This window comes from Temnothorax curvispinosus, unplaced genomic scaffold, assembly GCF_003070985.1.
Source record: "Temnothorax curvispinosus isolate PA1 unplaced genomic scaffold, ASM307098v1 QBEX01007781.1, whole genome shotgun sequence".
NCBI classification, from domain to species: Eukaryota; Metazoa; Arthropoda; class Insecta; order Hymenoptera; family Formicidae; genus Temnothorax; species Temnothorax curvispinosus.
The window spans coordinates 349,505-376,907 of record NW_020217561.1 but is presented as its reverse complement, the minus strand read 5'-3'; the positions used below and the strand labels follow the sequence as shown (position 1 = coordinate 376,907).

The window sequence follows — 27,403 nt, the reverse complement described above, 5'->3', positions numbered from 1 at the left end:
ATCCACTCAAACCGACCACTTTCATCTCTTCGACATGTACACAAGAGTTCCTAACATTCACGTGTCCGCTTTTGAGCATCGTGCCCGCAAATAACTCTTAGTTAGTCTTGATACCTACACGCAAATAAAAAAGAAAAGAGAAAAGAGCAACGTTTCTTACGTAATCTAAACATATGATTAGTATATCACTTTACTTGTTTACAGCCGTGTTTAATTAACAGTCTCAAAGAAAGAAATGTCGAACTTTGAATTTGAATTTTTCAGCAATTTATCTCCACTGTTATTATCTATATTTTTCAAAACAATATCTTAAGGTATAAAAGAAAATAAGAAAATATAATAATAACAGTTATGTATCATATTGACGAACTCCGAATTTTACCGTGTTATTTTTGCCCAAATATTCATAGCTTAATTAAGTACAAAACAAAATAATTCGATCATCGGTGATGTAATTTTAATTATGCGCTTGCTTAAATTATTTCTATCGAGTGTGTAAAAAATCCATCTCGCCGCGAATTATGAGATAAATAATGAAATTAACAACACCACGCTAGTAGGGAATGGCTGCGGCATGCATTCCGCGGTTACGCGAATCTCACGGTAATTATTAACGATGTACATAGCCCGGAAGTGGTTTGGACCTGAGAGAATAGAGCGAGGTAGAAGTCAAATACAATAATGACAGTAGATTATTTTATCACTCTGCATACATGTATACATTCGTACGTGCGAATATTTTCACGCAACTGCAGCACATGACGCACGTTTTGCATTCGCGCAATCTGTAGCATATTTTTTTCTCTCGATTATTTTCCCTCTTTTTTAGCCTCCCGATCTTTGTCTCTCTATAACCTTTTCGCAATTATTTTGCAGATTGCGTTTGTGCACCCGTCAGAAATGGTTCCACTTGTGCACATACTCGATATTTACATAAGGCACGTAAGCGTATTCGCGTTATTAATTAATACTGTTGCAACAGCGTTTCCCACATTGCTCTAAAGTATGCACTTTTGCATACTAGCCTTGATTGCAATTCGGAAAATTATGGTTCTCAAGTTTCTCTTGAGATTTTGACAAACAGTGAGAAATAAAGCAATTCAATAAATTATTCTTCAAGCTTGATGTATGTTTTGAAAAAATTATCAGAAAATTATCTGCATATAATGACTCGATCTATATATTTTTAACGTATCTTTTATTGTATTGTATTACCACTTTTCTAACTTTGTACTTTTCTAACTCTTAATATAGAGATATAAGTCAGTCTTGTTAATCTTACAATTAGATGGATTTGCACGTAGATACATTGCTGCGATCGATATTTACATTTATATCTTAACGCTGCTCTTTAAAGAAACTATATCTATTACAATTATAAAACTATTTTGAAGAACACTAATAGCTAATAGTCTACTGCTGATAGCAGACATATGACACAAACACTCTAACTTTATCTGATAGGGCTGGAGTAACTACGACTAATGACGTTGGAGTTTCTTTTAAAGCCGTAGGAAATTAACACGACGCAGTCAGGAAGTAAGATAAATTGAAGGGACTATAGAATAATTGGGCTGCCTTATGCCCTAATGAATCATGCGCGAAGATTGCAGAGTTGAGTTATTGTTATGACTCTTGGCTCTCAAAATATCGATCACTTCTGCGAGGAACTGTGCCGGGGAGGAAATTATTGAGTTACACACGAAGTCGAATGAGAAAAGGAATAATACGTTATACGCCGGGGATATGTTCCCGGGACGAGTCTGACGAGAATTGAGGCTTCTGTCTCGACAAACATAGACATTGTCCGGCCACGCATCGTGACCGCGCATGGTACACGATTCGTTAATTAATCCCTTGCCGGCGCGCGTGCGGTACACCCAAGATCCGCATAAGAGACCTCCAACCTCATTCGACTGTTGAATCGCGTTGGCATAATACACGAATTGCGGTTTACGACGGTGATTTAACCGTTCGCGGCCAACCGGATTCGCTATGCGTCGGTGCGTCCCACTGTGCTGCAGTCGTCCATATTGTAATTTTCGTTTGTTCGCGTCCGTATCCAGAACTCGTTGAAACTTGAACGGCTTTGAAGACATAATAATGATTTTACAAATCGAGAGGAAACTTGATTCGAACGATCTTATCGTGAAAATAAAGATTTCAAATGCACGATAGGGAAAGAAATAATAATATCCGAAGTCGAATCAAGATATTCAAATACGAAGGTTATCGATTTTTTGAAAACAGTTGTTTTCTTATGGAATTATTCGTATTCTGTAAACTTTTAATGATTTTTTTGTTACTTGGAAAATTTTAATATTAAGCTTTAAGCACAATTAAAGTGTTTTTTTTTTAATTAACTACCAATATTAAAAGGTAAAAGTTAATTAAATGACTCGTGTAGTTTTGCAGTATATTTTTGTAATGATACTTATTATCAGCTGATTAAGCGATTCGATCCATCGACATTTAACAAGCCAAAGTGACGTGAATCAAGACAAGGTCGTTCCGGCTGTCGCTCTACATTTTAATTGGCAGCACCGTACATTGCCCCTAATGGTGTTTCTGTTGTCGGCGATTGAATGGTGCCTCACAATAGCCGCCTTTACGTCCTATTCAGCCCTTTCGCAGGGATAGTACTGGCGGGCGGAGCTGGAGGGTAAACTACTATGAATGTGCTAACTCGTGGCTGAGGCGATTGAGTTTAGATCGCTATTGAATTTCTACGTGCTCGGACGGCTTAGATGCGCGATTATGTCCTTTTACATCCCCACTCCTTTGAGAGAAAGAGAGGAATAGTGAGAAGGTGGGGAGGGGGGGAGAGAGAGAGAGAGAGAGAGAGAGAGAGAGAGAGAGAGAGAGAGAGCTTCTTTAGATACGCGATCGTCTAGAAAATTTTCAGAGAGAATAGAAGCACAAAAGAAACGGAGATTAATGAATGTATGTGTATACATTTTGAAAGGACTTCATTACCACTTTCATTGCTAATTCTTTTTCAATAAGAATTTGCAAAATTAAAATTTTAATTATTTACAGATAATTATCAACGTTCTATAAATGACAATCAAAAAATTATTAAAATATATTTATTATCTATCGGAGAAATTATGTGTGCTTATATATGCGTTTATACGTATGTTCGTTAATAGTTATATATTGTTCAATCAGAGATTTATTAAATTATTTGTTTTGATGGTTTGTTACAGTGGCCATCGCGAAAATATTTAAAAGTATTCTTTGCACTGCATTTTGTGACAACGTTGAGTCCGAAAACATTAACTGATAGTAATGTTTGTAACAAGATAGATAAGTTTGAAATTTTATTACAAACTGCAGTTGGTTATTACGTCTTGCCGCAATTTTTCACGGCGTAGTACGAATGAAGTTAAAGCCATTTTCTCACTGTTAAATCAAAATGGAAGAAAGCCCGTAAGCCGCTTAACTCTAAATACGATCCCGTGAGGGTCGGATCGTTTCGGTGCTCAATTTATGGTCGCCGACTCGCGCGCTTATAACCAATGTCATAGTCAGCGTGTCAACGAAACTGCATTACGGTATGGACGAGTTCAGCGTAATGCTGTTGAATGCTGGTTATTTCGCAAACCACTCCGGAAGGAAACGACATCCCAGAGGGTGAGGTTTACGAGTCTCCGAAATCTCGGGCACGACTCGATAAAAAGCACCCTGCGGGACCCAGAAAAACCAGGTCCCCTTTATCGTCCTCTGCTCGTCATGGAGATAGGATTCCATTTTTTTAGCCCAGATTTTGGCGAGAGGGAGAGAGAGAGAGAGAGAGAGAAAGAGAGAGAGAAAGAAAATTTTGCAAAAATTGTTTAATATATCATAAATGCAATATAACGTATCATAAAGTACATCACACATTATAAACCCACATATTTCTGAATTTAATAATTTTCGAATCCTTGAAATTGTAAATTAATGAGTGTCGGACTCATCCAGTTTGGAAGTTACATAAATTGAATTTCAGAAATTTAGTTTATATATATATATATATACACATACATTGTACACATCTATGTATCATATTAAAATTTATTATATCATATATTAAAATTTATTATATGAAGCAGACTTGAAATAACCACATAATTTTATATCAATATCAATATCTACCATGACGTGCATTCCATAAATCTTAAAAACTAAAAATCGTATAATTATAAGTAGGTATTACTAATATGTCGTATCATTTTATAAGGAATAATTTTTTAATAATGGAGAAGAATTTTTCGGTAGAAAAATTAAATTTTTTTGTTTGAAGCTTTACTGCGAGATATTTAATTTATCTAATCTTGTCGTCGGAGTTTCGTGAGGCGTAACACAACGAACGTTTGTGTCCCCAACAAACAATCCCGAGGCAGATTAAAAATACGGGCAGCTTCGATTCTGGTATCGGCGTACCGTTAGGGCTGAAAGGTTGGTCGCGGATATATCGGGTGCCCGAATAAAACAAGAAAGCCTGATAATGCGCATCAAAGGCGCGGGCAGAAATAGAGAAGCGCTTAAGCCGGCGTGCACTTGTCGAGCGTCAGCGCTTTCATCTTCGCCCTCAAAGAGCAACTCGTAAACGTTTGATGCCACAGGATCAATAAATGTATCATGCGCCAGCCGAACGCATCGGCATTAAGTTTCATCGAAAAAAATGAAATCCCTGCCCTCACACGTTTCTGTATTCGAAAAACCGTGAAAACGAAGGAATATTCGCGGTGTTGTGAAACGCGTCGAAATTATCGAATTTTTAGCCTTAAATAATTAATTTTTTTCTATATTAACGAAGTAAACATATTTATACATAAATATTATAATTTTTAAACATTTAAATTTTTCTTATGAACAAAAGTTCTTCGCTAAACGAATGAAACTTTTTCACTAAACCAGCTACTTTTACAGATGGTAGGTGTATCATGTATCTACTGTATCTGGTCAGAGTAATGTGTTAAAATACTATGTAGGAAGTGCATAACGGAAGCACATTTACCGCGAAGCTTGGAAAGAAATTTGAGTGGCTATTGCGGAAATTCTTTTATGGGAGTTTGCACTCGTTCGCGCGCATTTTTTTTACGGCAGTTGCTTATTTTGAGATTCTGCTTGAATTTGCTGACGACGCAAACGACTTTGGGAAACTCATAGTCCTTATCCTTACTATAGTTTTTTTGCGTGCAATTTTTATCCTAATCTTTACTCAACTTTTATCAGAACAATGTTTTTTGTCTTTATTACACCAACGATTATTTGGTATCAGCAAAGCTATAATTACATCTTAAAGAAAACGATTGTTATATAATTATAAAATTTCAATATTTATTTTACTAATTAGCTATAATTTTTTCTGTTAATTTTTATTATATTTTATTCCTTTCTATCAATTTCTTTTATTAATAGTTAATTGTTGTATATACTTCGATGAAGTCTACATATGATTGTATTTTCTATGTAAAAACAAATTTTAATCTACCAAGTTTGTTGTAACATTTGATCTTATTTAATTTTGTAATCATTAGTAGCAGTATCTGCGATGTAATTTATTGTAATGTTAACATTACGTTCAAGCATTTCTGTTTTCCGAACATTATCTTGAATATCACGACACGAAGGTACGGAGATCTCGAAATAATCACCTAGGGTTAGAACTCCTCGAACGAGGAAGGGGTTTGGCAGATTCCGTAGTAATCCGGTAAAGTCGCAACTCAAACAGTTTAAGTCAGAATAGTGGCCGAAGGGTGGTAGGTTGCGGTCGTTCAGAGGGTGTAATGGGAGGGATTTAGGATTACGAGTGCTAGTATATGTAACGTTCGGTCCAGCAATTTATTGGCTCGACCTTTCCATTCTTATTGAACGTTCGTCGATATATTCCGTAATAATGGTATGCATAATTTTCCGCATTAATATGTATGATCGTTTAAAGTTGAAAGTATTTCAAAGTTATTATCGTAAGTATCTCTAAGTCCATAATGTTAGTCTTTGAAACAGCAAGAATACATTCTAACATTTAATATGTATTGAGCAATTGGAATACAGCCACTATCACTTTACTATGCCGCGGACTTTTTTTCTGCACGTCCTAAAAAAAAATTATAAATTCCAGTCACGAAAGCTACGAAATCGCTTCTTCTAAATTCGCAAAATCGACGCGCGGCAACGTTGATACAAGCGAGGTGGAATTTTCGGAATATGCCCCGACCGGAAAACGTAGGATGAGGCATGCGCGTATAATTTACGTGAGAGCACGTTCTGCGGCGAGCATCTCGTGAATCGTGCTATAGCGCGGGGAGCTAGAGCGAGAGCAGAGTTAGAGCAAGGTAGGGTCAGGGCTGGACAACGCGATAGCGACGCTCCGAGCTATGGAGCGACGTTGAGCGCCTTACCTACTGCTCGGTTACTGATAACCTCCCTTCCTTCCTGTGCTTCCCTCCCTGCCACCGTAACCTCTTTTGCTATTTATGACCGGTGACTTAAACCGTGAAATGTCGCGATCTTGAGAGATTGCTGCATGGTCGCCACGACGAAATCCGCATAGATAAAAAATAGGCAGCTACCTTATTTGAAGCAAGAAGATTTCAAAAATAGTGAAAAAATATTATATAAACATCTGCATAGCAATTTATATATTGGATAAATAAGGAATTGCAAGTATTTAGCAATAAACGTTCTTCCTCGACTCTTTTCCCGCGTACAAATGATTTCGTTAAAACAGAGGTAAAACTGAGATGGCTCGGTAAAAGGGCAAAATTCAAGTACGTCAAGGAACAAAAGCGAGTGACATTATCCACAACGGATGAGACCACAGTCGCCGGGGTTGGCCAGGATTAATTCTTTCTGAGCGGTTCAGGACGTGGGGATGGATTGCTCAGGAGACAGAAGGGTTGGAAGAAAGACTATGGATTCTGCGGCACTGGGCTAGCTGGAGAAAAAGTAGGGCGAAAGGGCGAGGGACAGGCCGGGCGAATCGGTTATCATCCCGAGGGTTGCGAGAGCCTCGTCCTGGGATCCCTCCGTCACTTTTTCTTCCTTCCCTTTCCCATTTTTTTTTCTCTATCGCCGCATATCCTTCTCACCCGACCTTATCCTCACTCTATTCGTCCCTGTGACCTCGATTCACGACAATGCGGAATCATTCTGCGTTAGGCAATTTTGATCGCCTTCATCCCTGTTTGAAAATGCTTTGACGCTAGCGGGCAATTAGATATTAGCGTATATATTAAACTGACACGCGTGTGCCATACGAGAAAATTGCATAAATAGACATTAAGCTGGTAGTACAATGATGATATTAACTACAATTAATTATAATTAAGAGTTATTTGCAAGAACGTTTAATGCTCCGAAAATTAGTTAAAGTGTTTGCGGAGGATCACGTCAAAGACAATCAGATAAGAAAACTGATTCTTTCGTTCAATAACGTTAAAAATTAGCCCATATTTCGTTCTATCATATTTATGCATTCCCATTAATATAACATTATCGATACCATATCTCCCTACGTGATTGCCAAAGGGCCGAGTGGACAAAGTAATATTTGCAATGCGTTGGGGTTATTGATTTTAAAGTTGAGTTGATTGGCCGCTGTACTGCGATGTAATAATACAGATGGGCTATTCAACCATGGATACACGTTACCAAAAGCTATTGCGTCGCTAAATTGATGGTATACATGACGCAACGGAAAACGATAATTTATTCGCAACGATGGACGCACGCACTATTTTATTTCTCTCTTTCGAGTCCTCTGTTATATGTACACATATATATGTACAAATATACATATATATATTATATATATATATATATATATATATATATATATATATATATATATATATATATATACACACGTCACGTAAGGCATTAACGCCCGCGCCGTTTAGCGAAATTTTCGTAATATTATGCTTAATGCGATTATAGCGTTATTCTGTGTGCAACGTGAAGTAATACACGGCATGCATCTCGCGGCGCTATCTAACAACGCGCGTGATGGCTTTACGCGTTTACTTAAAAAACGTGCGGATTGCGCGCGACCTCGGACGTCTCTCGGTTATGTAAATTCGCGGAATCTCATCGGGACGCACGATTAAGCTCTCAAAATGATCGCGAATGGAAGCGAAAGCATTTTATTGTTAAAGCGCGAACATGAGACCGCTGATTAACGTTTATTCTAATATTTTTCTTGTCGTCGCAGCCCTTCGTGTGTTCTTTGGGGAAGAGGAAGAAGGGCGAGGATAAACGCGGTGGAAAACGTGGAACTGATTATGACATTTACGAATACATCGCAATAACGTGGAACGATAATGTCCGACGGCCATAAAAGACATGCTGACTATTGTCCTTGTCTTCTGCCATCTCTTTTTTGTGAAAAAACTGTGCGTTGCTTTTAAGCATTTTTTTTATTACGAACCTTGCGTTTCTGTTTGTAATTTGCGTTACACAATTATTTTGTCGCGGAAAAAAGTTCCTATTTCACGAGCCAATTGTCGCAATAAAATATAAAGTCACACACATTTTGTGCGATAATGATGATCAATATGCTTTTGTATTTTATTTTATTTCCGTAAATTTCACGCTTTTTTTCTTAAAACGCGGATTCCAGCGGATTACAGCTGCATGATATTTATAATTAATGTGGAGCAGCAATTTACATCATTACAGACTCGTATTAGACTACAGAGCGTTAATTATAGATGGATATTAAATTTCTGCAAATAGCGAAGCACACACTAGAGATAGCTTCCAGCTTCCTTTCTACGGGGCGATTTCATTTTCATAGACGTAGAAACTTTAAAGGTGAGCCAGAAACATATACGTGGTCGCGTATCGAGTGAGGAAAGCAAAAGGTCGGTAAAGAGAGATGAGGCGGCCCTCTCACCCACCTTCCTCCCTCGAGCGATGAAACTATAAAGCCACTCCTAGTAAGTTGTAAAATTGTAATAGCCTTCCGGTATTTACATAATGCTACGGCGTAATAAGTGGAACTCGCCGAGTTTCCATTACCATTCCGCCGCTATCCGCTCTTATCTCCGCTAACGACCCGAGGGGGCCCCGCTCTCCTCCGTGTTCCTCTCGTGACTTATATTTTTCCACCTTATTCTTCGTCGGGCTAACCACGGCGAGAAGCGGCTCACTCCGTCGTCTGTGACTTCATCTTTTGTTCGCATCGCGCCTTTTTGCTACGCGAAAATTCGATCGCTTATTCCGCTAGTTGATTCTCTCTGCAGTCTGCTATCCTAAACGCGCGGATTTATTCCATAATAAGCCAAATGTATAATGTACAATATGTACAATAATTGACAGCTGGATATTTATCTGTTGTCTAATGTCGTATGAAAATTAAAAATGTAAAAAAGTGTTTTCTCTGAGAAAAAGTATAACACTTGTTTATATGAAGTTTATGTAGAGAATTTATTGAGAGAGAAGCTGTCTGTCTTTATTCTAATGTCGTATATAATATTAGCAGTAAAAAAGCACTTTTTTAACGTATTTTATTTTATTTTATTTTTTTTTACTTTTTTACTGCTGATAAAAATGTTTATCCCATATAACAAACAAGGACATTGGAAGATTTCGATAAAAATCTACCGACTTTTCATGACAATGTGCTCATTACGGGGTGTGCAATAGCAGAATGCAAAACTGGATTTCGTTTGTCGGTGGAGAACATGAAGAAACCCGAATTCCCGCTTTTGGCACTCAAGAAGAGGGAGGGGGAGCTGCAGCGGTTTCATTCGAATAAGTGGCCTCCTTGGTTTGAGTTCGCCTTCTTCCATCGCTTTTCTCCTCACCTTGTCCATTCATGATAATATCCTTCTTTATTCCTGAAGTCTCTCTCTCTCGCTCCTTCTCTCTCTCTCTCTCCCTCTCTCTCTCCCTCTCCCTCTCTCTCTTTGCTATTTTCTCCTTACGATGAGCCTCTCGCCGACGAAATCGAGGCGAATCGTTTATTTAATTTTCGAGAGATCCCGCCATTTTATTTTTATTCTCGGGAGTTTATACACTTCGCTGATTAACCCACCTCGCAAGAGAAACCTGCCTCTCGCATTTCCTTCTAGAGAAGAACGCCAGAACGAAGAAAGCTGCGAGTTTGCATGGGATTTAAAGAAGGGTTAGAGAAAACTAGAAGGGGAGGGGATCGAGTTCAGGAGCGCACGGGGTGGAAGGACTCGCGTCCTCCCAGGGGTTTGCGTTACTCACCGGATATAGAGATGTCTAAGCCCAGCCATCACTGAAATTGCCAGAGTTTACCTCTTCCGCCCTTTCCGCCGCGCTCCATCTCCCTCCCCCATCTTTCTTTCTTACCCCGATCGTGCCTTCCTTTCCTCAGCGTGGAACTTCCGCCCGTAAAATGTTCGACTTCTGCCTTTCATTCTCCAGCTCGTCCGCCCGCGGCTTTATTACAATGCGATTGTATTATCAAGATTTCAAGACTAGAAGTATCGGTCTTTTTCTGAGCTTTTCTCCTTTCAGCTCTCCTTAAGCTTCTCATATTAATCCACCCTATCGGAACTGATTTCACGGAGGAATCGATGAATTCTCTTTATTAAATTACTCCGCAATGTTTATCCGACTACTTATTAATGGTCGTATTATATATACGTTCAGTTATTGTGCCATTGTTTTTATTTTGCTTGAATTTAAGTGTGAAAAATATATCTTTCTTCAAACTTTTATTTATTACAAATAAGTACACACACACACTCACATGTACACCTACGCGCATACATACACATAAATGTACAAATATAGTTTATCAAATAAAGGAATAAAGACGTTTTATATATTTGTCGTGCATGGGTTTTAGTCGAGAAAATACTTCTTTCAATTTTTATATCTTGAAAATCCATTGGAAAATTTTTAGTATTGGAAGTTTTTATTTTTTAGTACACTTTATTTCTTTATCATCATATATGTGAGCGTGCGTATACTTGTGTGTGTATGCGCGCGCGCGCGCGTGTGTGTGTGTGTGCGATCGATTAGATGGTCCTTAAATACTAATCGAATTTCTCGTGATCTCCATTTCTAATTCATTGGTTATATTATCACCACACTGATATCCGCCGGCTGATGTAGTTCCCGATGCGTGGGTAGTGACGTTCAATATCTAACAGGAGACATGAGGAATATCGGAGATCGGAGACGTCGAAGCACGTATGTGGCTTGTAATCGCATCGAATGCAGAATTCGATGTCGCATTTCGGATTCGCCGCGAACAACCTTAAGAGAACGATGCCGTTGCGTTGCTTGTTCCGACGTTCGCACGTATTCCTTCGCATTTTTTTCGATTCACGAGACGAATCTGCGATAAACGGGCATCCAGTCTCTACCGATTTTGACCATGACCTTTAACGTGCCGTTCTCAGGTTTCGTTCCTTAAAACATGATCTGATAACATTCTTCGTTCTCCACTTTTCTGCTTCTTTCTTTATGAAGTCCGTGGTCACCAAGGAGGGAAAATCTTTTCTATTTTTTATTTTCTAAATTTTATAGAGAATCGAATATCGTGAGTGTTTATTCTCCATGTTTACGTATTGATATGTTATATTGAAGCGTAAGTTCGGCTGTTAATAATGCACCTGTGTCGATTATTTACGACTTTTCTGTCGATAGTCAGACAGGTATGGAATATGAAAGACTAAAAGCAACGGCTGAAGAACACCGTTAGTGGAGGAGTCTACCTGGAAATGTCATAGTACATCCAGACACAAATCATTCATATTTGATGAATTTCTTATCAATCTCTCTAGTACGATCACATCGCGTCGAAAATTTTATTTCTTTTCCTGGAACATTGTTAGTTGTGTCACTGCTCATTTTTTATTCATTTTTAAGAGTTATATTACCTTAATTTAAAAAAGTTATTTCAAGATATAAATTAATGTGTCTCTTTTTTCTTTGTTTTTTTTTATAGATGGTGACAAGGACAAAGAAGATATTCGTCGGGGGATTATCGGCGCCGACGACGCTGGAGGACGTCAAAAATTACTTCGAACAATTCGGTCCGGTAAGTACAAATATCCAAAAGTTTACATTATTGTTACACTGCCCTACGTCGCAGAACTAAAACTGTCGAACTTGATAGACTTTATTGTAGTGACGTTGAAGTTATCGCGCAGATATAAAAACGAAAGATGCAGGTAATCTGCATTTTTAAGTGTATGTTACATTTATAATTAGCAACGTTGAGAGTTAAGATCTGATTATAAAATTTTGCAAGAGATCTCTTTATGAGATTTCATGTTATTTCGAATTTATAAAATCTTCTATGTAAAATTGATCGTGTATCAGGATTATGCATTATAACATACACATACACATATTGCTATACGTTCTGCTGGAGTCACGCGGGCTACGAGAGCAATATCATTGACTATCATTTCAGTTGGTTACATTATCGATGTATCGCACATCCTCACCATTTCCTCTTGTGTCGCAAAATCGAGCGGCACCGTCGACGACTGTGATTCATGGGATTTACATTGTTTAGTACTTTTGCATATTTTATTGGCCATTTCGCGCGGAACGCTATTGATTTTTGGACGAACAAGTGCACTCATTTCCATTTACACGACGTCAACGGCGGGGGACGACAATTCTGCCACGCTACAGTTCCCATGAATTTTGATCGTTATGGCTCATAACAGTGATATCGAGGTATCACTATTTGGATTGTTTCAAAATGCGTGATATAACATTATTCGCGTGTGAATGATCTCATTCACTCTCTGGTTGCCCAACTTGTTCATAGATTACAGAAGATCTATCTTTGTTAATCACATTGTTGTGAAATATATATTTAACTTTCATTTTGTCTTTCATAAACTAAAGATTGTTTCGACAAATATGTCGTATGAAGTAGCTAAAAAAATTAAAGTTAAAGTATTTAATTTGTTTAAGAAGTATCTAGTTTATTTAAGAAGGAATTAACTCTAAGTTTATCGAATAATTCGTCGAAACTTTTTTGATCTTTTTTACATAAATCAATGTTTCTTGATAATAAATATCGCGAAATATCTTATATATTTTGATAGTAGTGAAACAATTTGATATCGGAAAATTTGTGTCATGAAAAATTAAAGTGAATACATTTTGAAATATCTTGGAAGCTGAGAGCAATTACAAGGTCCATTTAGAAAGATAAAAGAATCTAAGACGTTCTCGTGGATATTTTGAATGGCAGATCACATGATTAGAAATTAAGACACTTGGCACAAAAATTTCAAGTAACTAGTTCTTATCGAACCTTGAAAAATCTTTAAAACGCGTTATTGTTTTAAATCTTTAAAACGCGGATTTCTTGTTTCTTAAATTCATCTCGATAACGATGATTCATCGAGTTAGGGGAGCCGGCAAATGGAACACACGCGCGATCTTCGATTCCAATTCCGGCGCGGTTGCTCTAAATGGCTTCTCACGAGGAAGTAATAATAAGTGATTCTAATAAGCACACTCTGGAATAATAGTTATTAACTTGGAAGTTTTCGGTCATCTTATTTCTAAACTAAAATCATATCGTAAAATTAATAGAATCGTTACAGTTTGAACCGTTTCGGTTAAATACGAGCATTACTTTCGACGCTAGAAATTCATGCCACTTGTTTTACTAACGGTCTCTTCATCATTATAGTTTTCAGTGAACACATATAATCGTATTTTATAAAATAACAATAGAAAATTTGAAATATTTTTTTAGTATAAATAAATTCTAACAATATGCTATTTAAATAAAAAATACGAGGATGACAAATGTGGCAGTTAAAACAAATGCCATCATTTTTGTGGGTGTGTTCGGAGAGATTGCCTGTAGCAAACAGATTTTACAATGGACATTTTGAACCGTAATCATAATTCGTCTCGGATTCCTCTAACGCAACAAAAACAAGTACGCCACACATGAAGATCGCGATAGCGTCTTTCCATTATGGTGAATCAGATTCCTTGTCATGGTCAGACATGCATACTGCGCGGAACGTTAAAATCTGCAGCGGGAGCGATCGTCTATATAGGGAGAACCAATGGCCGCTTATCATCGACAGCGGAGAATCGGAGATACGGGAGAAATTCGGCGTCGCCGAATGGTCGCATAATAAGGCGGATCCTGGGTCGTCCGTTGCAGATGCAGCCGGCGGATATAGAAATTTATTGGAAAACTTGGTCGATCTCAGCCGACGGGGAATATATGCCCGGCCTCTCAGGTGACACGACGTGATTCCGAAGGATCGAGGGTACTGGAGTAGGGTCGGCGAATGAAAGAAGAGAGGGAGAAGAAAAGGAAGTCGGGCGCACGACACGTTTGTCCGCGACTCGTGGCACGAGCTAGAAATGGACTGGAGATATCAAACCGCTTGCCGTTATCTCTATCTCGAACCAACCCTTAATTCCTCCCTCCTCTCTCTCTCTTTCTCGCTCGCTTGCCTGCTCTCTTTCTTGCTCCGTCTCTCTCTCCCTCGTTCTCTACCAAAAGTCCTCCGTTCGGCTTTGAATGCAGAGTTTCCGGCTCGTAGCGGCTGGACTTCTCCCTTCTATGTATGTGACCCACATTGGAGATACCATCGGGCGTGAACGTGCGCGCAGGCGGACGTACATGACGCCATTTCGGAATTCGACTCCTACGTACGGTGCACACACGTGGATATACACAAGTTCATATCCACGCCCACGTGCATCCTAACGATGAGCGTGCACGATCGTGCAGTATCCACACTTAGACGATTTCGGAGGCAACAAAGGTGAAGGAAATTTAGAGCCACGCCATTTGCAAAGTATGATCGGAGTATGTTTTCTCACGTATGGCAAAGTACACGTTGACTACTCCGCTGCTGTTTTATCGGGCTTTCATGTTTGATATTTTGCTTTCGCGTTTGATAACGTACGCACGTGCTCGCTGTCAAGCGAAAAATTACTTATTTGCGTGTTTCATAAATTCGATAAAAGCTTTTGTTTGTTGGTATGGCTACCAGCAGATGTTGACAACGTTGGCGCGAGTTTGCAACCGTGGGTCTGTAAAGCACGTTCGTGCTTGGAACGTAAACACACAAGTGCGAGGCGAATCCTGCTGTGAACTTCTATCGTGCGCCGGTCTCTCTTCGGTCATTCCGATGCTCCATCTCGCCAATACCTATCTGATTCCATTTTGCTCCGCAAAAGCACGAGAGGAGAGAGGGTGCGCGAAAGCGGGAGATTTCTGTCGATGAAATAGCTAGACCGCGAAGCAACTGATAAAGCTAATGGCATTGCCGGGAAATGCGTTATATTCATTGCACGTTTCGGCTTATGAAACTTTTTAGAAACTACCATTTTGCTTTAATACTTGTACAATGTATTCATGACTGAGTGTATTTTTTACTTATATATTTATTTCTCTTTTAAATAAGTTTTTTAAATAATTTAATTATTTTTCAAATAATTTAATTCTTTTTACATATTCCATGAGTTTTCGCAATTTCGATCTACTGTCTGAAGTCTTAATTTCAGTAAATTATATATTCGGAAATATTTTCCCCAAAAATAAATCTGCTATTTAAAATGATCGTTTATTGAAAAAAGAAAGCGATCTTTTTGATAATAGTACTGAAGCAAGTTTTCCATAAGTTTCCATTCTAATATTAATGTAATAAATTTTTTATTAGTGAAATGTAATCAAGAGAGCAATTTAGCATTTCCACGTCGAGGAAGATTGTTTGACAGTTTGACTTTTATCGCTCCAATTTTTGCTTATCTGACATCTTCACAGCCTTAGAACGTAGATGTTATTACATGGGAAGTTTAACTAAATAAAAGGCTTCTATCATAAGCTAGTTTACGCACACCAATGTTAACAAATATCTACGTGACAGGAACTCGCTGTCGTCGTTTAGAATTGGGAAAGAGTCGAGTATAATAGTTAGCGTGAATGCAAATCTCGGTCCGATATACATAAATTGGCGGCGAGCCCTGCCTTCCTCCATCCCTCGTCCAAGGCCGGTCGCGTATCGTAGATACCGCCGCCAGCACGCGATTTAAAACTTAGATGAGGCCGTCCGGCGACGTTACCTGAAAAATGAATGGATCTCCGAAGAGAGCGAGAGCTTAATTGCGCCTTGCTCTCAACCTCCCCTTCTTTCTTCCTTCATCGGCAGCCGAAGGAGCCGGAAACGAGGGTGGATGAAGCGGTAAGAAAGTGAGGGAGGGAAACGGCGCGGCGGTTTACTGATGGAAGACCAGACCTCTTTGGCGCTGTGCTTAACGGTCGACTTGAAATTAAGAAATTAAGAATTAATATGAGCCTTGAAACCGGTCGGGTTCGTCTCTTTCCACCGGGAACGACCGCCACATTTAATTCTCACGCCGAGGGACGAATTTTCCGCGAGAACGACCGTTCATTGATCCGCTGCCGATGAAGTTTGCTCGTTGAGATATCGAGGAGTGCCCGGTAATCACTGCACCCTTGTAATCGCGAATGACAGACCTGAGAGCTTTGATAGCTGTTCTATTTTGAAAGCGCAAAATAATGTGCTTTTCTATATTGTTGTTTGTCGCGTTAATTTTATCATTTTAATAAAATCGATTATAAGACGTGATCGGTTACATAAGAATTGAAAGCTCTCGCAAACTAAAATTAATGCCATCACCTTTTCGTATATGCTTGTGTAATAGAATAAATACAACAATAATTATTTTTGAAGAAAGTAAAGACAACGATATTAATAGTAAAAATAATATTTGCTATTATCGTCGACTTATATTCCATGCAGAATATAAATTTTATAAATTTATAAATTTTATAAATTTTTGTTTTAACAATCTTAATAGCAAACGAAATCTGAAATCATATCTCCCGAATCGATTATTAACGTCCATTTAAATGCAATGCGACAGCTATATTTAATAGTCATTTATTTCTTATTTAATTACATTCAATTATAGCCTGACGTATGAATCCGCTTACGACAAAAATTCAGAGCAAAAATAAACAATTTTGCATTCTACGCTCGCATTTCTTTCACCGACTTCTATATTCGTCAATAAATAATATTTCCATTGCAACATTCGAATATTTTCGTTTTGTTCTTTTTCGCGTAGAATATTACCGCAGTCTACAATACATCACTTGCAATCGCGCGCACGCTTCCAATATTCGTTCGCCGTTTCGTTTTCACCTGTAGAACACGGGGAGGGGGAGGGGTAGGGCAAGGTGATAGGGCGAGTGGCTGGCGGGGACAGGGGGACCCGTGGACTTCTGGGAGTTCTCCTGCGTCTGCAAACCTGCGCGACTGCGTGGCTGAATAAATAAATTTAATGGCGCTTGTCACGTAGCAAAACGGGATAAATTCCGGGCGTCTGACAGCCATTTAAAACAATGCCGTCGCGAATACACGCCATTTGTAACCCGGTGCTTTTGTTTCACGTTGCTATTCATTCCCCTGCAGCCCCCTGCCGCCGGTCCCCTTCGTGCCGCCACCACTACCGTCACCTATTCTATATCCGCCAACATCACCATCGTTCGACCAATCCGCGAACCAGGAAAGCCACGCCGGCACGTTGGTAGCGGACTGTGCTGTCGGATTCATGCTTCATTTTTTATCCCCGATAAAAATGCAATTAAGGCTCTTTGATAAGGCTCGAGTCGTGCCCATTGTACCCCTTTCTCGACCTTATATCCCGATCCCATTCATCCCGACCAGTTGGAAATGCAGCGGCCATTATTTGCGCGGAAAGATCGCTTACCGTGAAATGTCAACATCTTTCAGCTTCTCTAGGTGCAAATCCTGCTTGATAGCAGTATGCTAAGCCGTACCAGACGAACTATACAGGCATCTTAATTTTTATTTCTTTTTAATTTTAATTACTTTTCAAAGCAATGCAAAACTTGTGCGTTTTTTTTCTCAAAACAGCGAAGAGTAAACTGAATGCGAAAAATACCTCATTAGCGTCTTTTTCATTCTGCACGTAAAATAACTTTATTCATTTTAACGTGTCATTAACTGTCCCTGCAGATAGAGAGAGAGAGAGAGAGAGAGAGCAGCGTTTTCTAAATTTCTGCGTAAAAAATTAATTTATATAAATTAAGTATGATTAAATAATCTATTAGTTTTATCAGACTTCTAATATATATCTTACGTATTCATCTAGTTGAAAATTGTTTCCTACACAATGACTAATCAATTATGTTATTAAGATTGCCCAGAATTACTTAGTACAGTCGAGAAGATTGTCCGAGAAACACATTAAACCAAGAACTCACTCACCATTATTAGATTTTGACAATAGTTATTCTTTTTCGCTGGCATCCTAAAACGCGCCAAGTTCGACTCGATTTTCGCAGTACCTATACAGAGCGAATTCTCGTACGAGCGTCTAAGCTCGCGGAAATACCCGGGGATTAGTTGTCTTGAGAGAGGGAAAACGGGCGGATAGTCGCGTAACAGCACTTCGCGAGCGCTTTTTTTCCCGTCGTCGCGACGCAACCGCCGTATATCACGTTATGGCGCTTATCAGACGGGCGTATATCCCGGGCGTTTCGCGGGCGTGACGACGGGCGGGAGAACCGGGGGGAAGGGAGAGAGTCGAGAGAGTGTAATTCCGCTTCTTCTTTCGAAATTTCTCAGGCTCGAATGGCGGGTGCCAGCTCGACGCGATGCCGCTCGCGCGCGCTGGAGCATTCCTTCTTCGGGGATGAAGGGAACCAACGCCCGTTCTCGCTCCGGCGAGGGTGCTCGGGCGTGCGGAATGAAATTTATGAGGGTCCTTTATTCCGGCACTTAAAGGGACGGGGTGGCAACGGGGGGGGGAGAGAAGGGAGACGGGAGACGCTCGACTTAAGTTTGAGCAATTTATTAATTTCCCCGTATTTCGGCACGACCGTAGGCGACGCGTCTCGCTCTCCGCCTCCTGAAAAAGAGATCACGCTCTCTCGCTCCCTCCCCTTCCGTCCCTACGACGCTACGACTCCGGGTGTGCGCGTTTCCTCGTGGCCGATTCGTAGGCGAATCGTACATCACGCGCGTGTCACGAGAAGAAGTTTAACGTCGCCCACAAATCGTGGCCGTGCGCATTTTTATGCTCCCAGTCGAGAAATTCTTAAATCCACCGAGCAGATGATAATTTATTACCTTGTTACATATGTTATTTTTATGCTCATATCATATTCACGACGGTATTTTCGTCTGCGTTAAGTCGTACTGAATTTTGCATCCATAATTAATATTCATTATATTTGGCACTTCGTTACGGCTCATCAGAGTCTTGAGTGACCTAATTCGTATTTAACAAGTGGCAAGTTGCCGCAATGTTTCGTGCTATTTCGATAAGCGTTTAGAATAACTCTTTAGAGGTTTGCCCACTAGTTTTAGGAAATTACTTTCTCTGTTGCCTTCATTGCTTTTTCATTTATTTTGTGGCAACTACGCGAAACCAACTATCAATTTCGAGAATACATCTCGGTTTAGAAGACACCCTTTCCCTCCCTCCTTCCCCCCTCTCCCCGATAAGCTCGTCGCACGATTACTATAAGCAGCTTTTGTCTGGCGATGCAAGCATCATTAGCGTCGAGCGTAATGAGCACGCTAATCACCAGCAGACCGCGCGCTGTGTGCTGAAGCACCCCAAGAGAGAAAGAAAAAAAGTACGCGCTGGGACACGTGACTACGAGAGGCAGAGCGAACAAGTACCAGAAATATATGTGCGTTGCGCGTGAGAGAGAGAATTGCTTTATTAGTCTCCTCTCGGCTGTTAAAATTTTACAAGAGTACGATGGAATCTGCGCTAATTGCCATTGGCTTACGAATCTCTGTTATTTACATCATTAATTACTTCAGCTTTAAAAATAACAGGAAAGTAGAATTAAATAAAGGCAGATAAATCGAGAGGAAAAACAAGAATACAGATATACAATTACGTGAGAAGATAGCGCGGAGAAACAATATTTTCTAGACTCCGATCTGTTACGCGCGCACTTAGCACACCGTATCGAAATGCGAGGGTGTATATTTTTAAAATATGTGTGTACAAATATGCGCTGTAGGAAGTATAAAGCAAATAACATGATGACATCGGCAACATCGATACGCATTGAACGGCGCATTTAGATCATTGTGCAACGAATACTGTTTTGCTGGTTTATCGCGTCTCTTTCTCCGGGACGAGATTGAGTGTTGCCTAATTATCGTGATTCCGCTTTACGATTGCATCTCTTTCGAGCTTTAGGATTTAATTCATTAGTCACGTTGATTAACGCATTCATGATTTCGGTAATTACGTAAATGTAAATACGCCACTATTCATTTATCTGCGCGCATTATTATAATTAGCTGGTATTTATAATCCTTATCGTTTATCTGGTATCACAATTATTTACTTTGAATTTTCATTGTATATTATGTATGTCAATTCTCATTGATTGATGCTGCAATATATCGGATATTTGTTTTATTGGTGTCTGAATTAAAATAAATCAGCAGCAACGTTAATAAGAATTCTACATTAATATTGGAGCTTGGCATTTTAAAAATTAGTGCTTTCTAGTGCATGCGTTTGCTCATCTAGCTCTCTGATTCAAGAATAAGAATACGGAGTTCGAGTTAGTTTGTCAAACTGAATTCTGTCAATAATTTGCAACAAACTAAATTAAAATGAAGCAATATTAGATATCTCAACATTGAGGTTGTCAGTTTGATGATTAATGTCATTTTATAGCACGCTTTATTCACCTATCTCCGAGTTAAGCAGATTACTGACTTTGAGATTACGCTATATTTAACATAAAACGTAAGTAAGTTTCTACGCGTTATTTTACATCGCGGTTTCGCGAAATCTGTTTAGAATTGATTTAAATCCGAGCTCTAAGCTGTTCTCACAACGGGGTTGAGTGGAGCGTAAACCGGCAGCCATTTACATTCTCAGACAACACGGTCCGTGTTGCGCAAGTATTTGCCTGGCCGTTTCGGAACATGGAACAGACACGAACAATTCCGGGCGAAGTGCCGTTTTAGCGCCGAACTCGTGCCGTTTTAAACCCGCATGTTTTGTTCCCTTATTTCCACGTTAAGTACGCGTGAGAGGCGAGGCCGCTCGTTTGTTCGCTCTTGTAATTACCGTAATTATTATCGTGACCGAAAGTTGCCGAAGTAATACATAAAGGAAGATTTTCATTGCCTTATTGCGCGAGCAATGTAATATTTTACAAGCGTTCGCTTTATTTGTCTGACTTACTCGAACTCAGAATTGAGAATATTCGCGTTATTTTGCGGGCACCGGTTAAACCATATATTTACGCGAAACAAATGTTCAATCTTTTTAAACGAAAAAATATATTTGTTTTGAAAATATGTTTAACAAATCGTATATATTTTTTTTATTAATATTCGTAAACTTGAAAAGGACAATCTATTATTAAAATACATTATGTATACAATATATATTAAATATATATTAATATATATATTAAATATATTGCATATATATTAAAAAATAAATGATTAATATTTTATTTATTATTAAATTAAATATTCATATTTATATTTTATTTTACATACTTGAGCTAATAACGAATTTACATTCAATCTTTTATCTGCAACGTGAAATACCAAAATAAATGAAATAAAGAAAAACTATAGGATGGGTTATAAAATGCATAACAGACAAAGTATTTATCATCGTTATATATCATCACGCGCACAAATCTGCAAGGTAATAATAAACCTATGTTAAAAATCAGACACGCGAGGGGGAAAGTGCTGAAGGTAGGATGGCATCAGCGAGAGGCTGCAGTTAACAGTCCTGTTAAACATTAACTGCCGTTCTGCAGTTTTCTCCATAACTTCAGGTTAACTTTGATTGCAGCTAACGGCCCCCGGGGATAGTACGTTTAAGAGGGAGCCAAGGTAGGACAGAGGTTGCGCGGGAGGGTAAAATGGGTTGATGAAGGAGAGCGCGCAAAAGGAAAGGGAGAAGCGTGAGAGAAGGGGCGAGAGGAAGGGGAAAGGTTGGACTACAGGAGGCATCTTATAACTTCTTATAATTACTCAAGACTCGAGGGTTTAACTGCTGTTTAATTTCATTCGGCAATTAACCCGCGCTTTATCGGCGCTCAAAACACCTCGTGCCGTCGTCTCGAACAGCCATCAGCTATCGTTTTATCGTCCGCGGCGAAGTGTCCGCATTGTTCCGCGTGTCGAATCGAAAATGCCGAGAATCCGCGGATTGCAATTTTGCGAGAAATGAATGTTATCTGCGTTAAATATGTTCTAAAAACAAAAAAAAAACGTGACTAACAAAACGCGCAGTATTTTATGACCAGACATTCTTTAATAGACTAAAACCAACACCGGGGGCGGCGACATGATATACGGAAGTTTTATTTGACGCTATTAATTTCTACGCTCCAATGTCGGTGCTCGCGACAACTATTTTGTGTATACGTTACAAACGGCATAGTTGAATAGCTGGAATCGCATTTTCGCCAAATAGCTGTTTCTACCTCCCGCGAGAACACGTTTCGGCCGAATGCGAAGGAACACACCTACCAGTAGTGGCACCGCTGAAATTGCAATCGTCGCGGTGGGCTGTAAATTAAAAGGCAGACAACGAGCATTTGCAGCTGACAAGTAATGAGGCGTATAATGATTTTATCGGGCAATTGCCGGTGTTTCATGTTGCAATGCCGATTGGACGAGAATAATGGTTCGTCCGCATGAGGCATTCGATCGTTGATTGCCCATTCGGCCCGTCTGGCCCGGATGCTCGCTGCGTTTGACCGCCCCGACATCGTTTTTCCCCGACCCTTCGAAAAGGTATATAACTATGAGCCATAGTTATGTCCCGCGTCAAAATCCTGCTGCATAATCTTCAATTCGTCGATACGTTTCGATCTTCAATCGCGACGTTTCCCAATCTGTTTTCAGTAACCCACCCATAACAATTTTTCACTAAGGAAAAGTAGATTCTGAATCTATCAAAAAGATACATTTTTTATATTACAGACTGTCGTTTTATTTTGGATCTCATTGTATCTATCAGAATTACCGTTCATCAGGAAGTTGATATAAGTAAGTTAGTAAAGCTGTAACTTAATCGCATTAATAATTGTTGGATTAACGGTAATTACGAATGTAGATAGAACGGAGCGAGAATTAAATTGTTCAAACCCCCCCGCGCGCGCTTGCAATCAGACGCCTTTCTTGCGGCTCGAGTCTGCGTCAAATTTTACACGCGCTCGTTGCGGATTTGCATATTCGTCGAAAGTAATCCACTCGAATTAATCTAATTAGTCGGAAATCGCAATGGCCGTAGACGCGGAAGAGAGGACGGGAGAAATATAGTTGCCGAGAGGAATGAGCGAGGCCACTCTGCATATATAGAGCGAGAGATAGAGCGAACCGTTGCCGGCATGTTGGATTCGCTCGGATTCGCTTCTGGTGAAATTTGTTTATGCAAATAATTCGCTACAGCTATGTAGAATCGTTGGCGCTGCGCTGCTTCTCTCCTTTTCCTTCCGTCTCCGTCGTTCAACCGTATTTCAAGTAGTACAGCCGCGCTAGAATCGGACCTTCTTCATCCATCTTTCAACGTCACCGAACTGAAGCGTCGATTGCTTGAAATTGACAGCGTTATTTTGAGATAATTATCCCGAAAACGAATAAATACGTATTTCGTTCAGTTATTTTGGAAAATGCAACGTCTAAAATAAATATTTTAGAAAAGCTATAATATTATTTTATGCAATCCGAAGATGAAAGGGCAAATATGTCTTATGCGTGAGCATATAACTTTCCCCTGTTTTCCGGATGCGAAGCTATGCAGAAAATGAAGTATTGCTACGCGAGGCGCGATGCCAAGCCCAAGAAGGTCAAACGTAGAATAATTGAGTATATCTTGATGTATAGGAGTTGATACGATGCATTAGCATCATTTTTATAACGCGTGTTTGTACAATGTGTGGAATATTTATGAATTTAACATTGTTACAAGTTATAATAATGAAATACTTTGAATACGTGTCTATAAAAGCAGTCTGCCAGTAATTGCTTAAAATTATTTTTGAAGTGTTATTTATGTTTTTACTATAGATACTAAATTTTATCAAGCATTTATTTTTATTTTATAAAAATTGTTCTTTGTCTCTGGCAGGCACCTTCGTATAATTGCATGGTTTCTTACGGAAATTAATATTTTTGTTATTTGTCGTTCTGATTTTATTGCTAAATCAATTTTATTCTCGGATCAAATTTAATTTGGATACGAATCGACGCGGCGTGAAAGTGTTTTCGCACCCTTCGAAATTCAAATGTATGAAGCTTCTCAGCGCCTGCGGGAGAATATCTCAGTACGGAAAACGGCGTCTAGATTACGAGTTTATCTAAATGGCCCTAGAAGGCGGTAGACGCGCTAAAGTGGCGCTCAGATTATAGGGCGAGCCACCATGGCCGAACCATGGGCGCGCTAGCTAAAGAATGTTTATGGTTTCGTGACAGGAAAAATTGTGTTCTCGGGATAAACTCAAGTAGAATTATTTTTAAAGGTTTCTCATGTTCTCTGCAACGTACCGAGTAAAAATAACGAATAGAAATAACAAAATCGTGTCATTGAATATCATGGGTGTAACATAGATATGCTATTAAAAGAGAAGAGAAATGGGATTATGTAAATATTTTCAAACAGGAGAATTTTAAGCTTAATACAAAATTGAAGAGACTGATTGCGAGTAAAATAATATATTTGAAGAAATTAATTCTAATGCACAATACACACTAGCTTAACAAAAGTGTTAGCTACAAAAAATTCTTAAATTTGTACGAAGATATTTAAATATCTAAGCAATATTCATAAATCAATTTTAAATAAGTGTACTCTGAATAGAACTAGTTTTATGGAGGGTTTAGATATCATAAGATATTTAGATATTTAATGATAAAAATTAAAAGGAATTCTCTGAAGAAACACGATGTCAAAATTTTCAGTAGAAAAAACCCACGATAAACTCGCCGAGTTCGAGACATTTTATATTTCCTGACAAGAGACTGCACCACGAGTTTGCGTTTCGAGAGACGAGATCACCCTTGGCAAGCAAGTGTTTTCATTCGGAATGTAGCAACGTTCGTTGATCGAAATCGAAGCCACCGCCGGAAGATGAGGTTAAAATCCAATAGTCCAGCACAGCCCTCGGGGGGCGATGAAGGTGACAGGGACGCAGGGGTTTCACCGTGGGACGGCACCCTTCGAATTACGAGCGGATGACGAAATTTTGATTTTCTTGGCCGACGGTACCCTCGCTCTCCCACGTTCCGTTTTCGTTTATTTGATTTTAAACCACGACGTGGCGACCCTTGCGATCCTTCGTCGACTATTTCATCGCAACTCCTTCCTCCAATTTCGCGCAGAGGGTTCTGCGAGAAAACGCTTCTCTGCGAAATCTCTTGCTTCTTTCATCGCCTTCCTTCGCGCCGTTACTTTCCGGTCTTTTGGCGCGACCATAATCCTGAAGAATTTTGTCATTCTAAAAGATTTAACAAACGCAGCAATAAAAATTTTACGTTGAAACTTGATGACACGATTACATAACAAACTTCTTAGCTTTAGATGTATCAGATAGATATTTAAAGTATAAAATTAATAAAATATATATAACACATATATCCACCCACAAATATAAAAAAACATTAATATCTCGATTCTATTAAGAAAAAAACAATTTTAAATAGATGAAAAATTTTGATAACGTAATAGTTTTTCGAAATTGTGTCGTAAAAATATCACATCATCGTAATAACGTTATTTATAATAATTTTTATTGCAAGCGACACGAAATAAATGTCATTTAATTTGGCTGACATATGTTAAGATATATGAGCGGGATGCAGTCTGCAATTTTGTCTCTCGGGATCTGGAGGCTTCTGATGGCGAAATCCTTTGAGTACGAACCCGCAGCAGGATCTTCTTAAGATTAGTTGTTGGGTGGGTTAAGTTTCAGCCTGCAAACAAAGCAGTCCTCCGTACTTATCGCCGCGCTTGGAGTGTTTTACTTGTCGAGTGTAAATAACTGTCGGCAGAAAGAGAAAAAGGAAAGGAAGAACAGGAGAGAGAGAGAGAGAGAGAGAGAGAGAGAGAGAGAGAGAGAGAGAGAGACGGGGAGAGGGAGAGAAAAAGATAAAAAATTTGTACAATTTCCATTTTAGCAATATATAATATACATATATGCAAATTGCGTTAGAATAAAATAGAATAAAGTAAAATATGCTAATTTTTTTGCGACAAATAATTCTAAATAATTAAAATAATTTTTTGTATATATATTAATATACAACTGACATATTCAAAAGTCTCGTTAATAGAATTATTCGCTACATAAGAATCTAATATAGAAAGTACTTAATAATTTATAAAATTGAGTAGAGGAAACATAATCTGAAACATATACTATAGAAGATTCATATTAGATTTGTGAAAAGGTACGTTTACTCTTTCTTCTATTTCTTTTTCGAAATTTAGATACAGTTAAAGATAAACATTAATTTTTCGGTGTCCATAATTTCAAAATGAACAAGTGGCAGTACGCGATTTCTTCTATTTACCCACGCTTCATAGCTCTATGATTTTTCCGCAACGATGCTTTGTCGCGGCATATTCGGCCGCTTCCGGTACGCCTGGGTCCGGAAACAAGATGGCCGGCGCCGACGCAACCGTGATGAAATATTAGCGAAAAAGCTGGTACCAGGACGAGAGGGATATGGATACTGGGCCCCCGGGAAATTTCGGAAAATCTTTCTCGCCCTCCCCCCAATTCTCGACGGTAGCGATATTAGTCGTGGCCCGACGTTTTGGACGTTTTAGCTAGGACATACTTCGGTTCCGCCGGAAGTATGTACCTTTAGTCGTACTCGTAGGCTCTACATTCGTCTTGGCACCTCGTGCTTCACCGCGCGGAATGCATACAGCAGCGGTAATGGTGAAAACTTTATGAAGAGCGAGAAGAGAAGCAGAAAGGTTTGTATTTCTTAGTAACAGAGTCGAGCCATCCTTGAAATAATTGAATATGCCAGAAAAACATTAATTCAATTGCTTTCCTTTAAAAGTGGTACATTCTTAAAAATTTGATTTATATAAATTATATTAAAATTTAATAATATATCCATTTAACACTATTTGATAAGAATATAGAGCATAAATATATTAGAAATGTAACACAGAAAATTCTACAAGCAGCACATTTCTTTGTCATCATAAAAGTATAATTTTAAAAAAGAGGATGGAAATTAGCAGTTACTGTGAGAATAGCGTTTATCTTCTTGCTATCATGTAGCTGCTAATTTTGAAATAAAATCTAAAAATTATTATATTGAAGTTAAAAATATATAGAGGCGAGAGAGAGAGAGAGAGAGAGAGAGAGAGAGAGAGAGAGAGAGAGAGAGAGAGAGAGAGA

General features: G+C 38.9%; 1 protein-coding gene across 8 annotated transcripts in view; it reads left to right on the top strand.

Moving 5' to 3' along the window:
• LOC112457462 (RNA-binding protein Musashi homolog Rbp6) overlaps nucleotides 1-27,403 on the top strand; it is a 585,496-nt gene that overhangs the window by 397,424 nt on the left and 160,669 nt on the right. For all 8 annotated transcript variants that reach the window (XM_025020537.1, XM_025020534.1, XM_025020536.1 and 5 more), the window contains one exon: nucleotides 11,921-12,013. In XM_025020537.1, coding sequence (XP_024876305.1) covers nucleotides 11,921-12,013 — 93 coding nt within the window. The remainder of the gene's footprint in view (nucleotides 1-11,920; nucleotides 12,014-27,403) is intronic.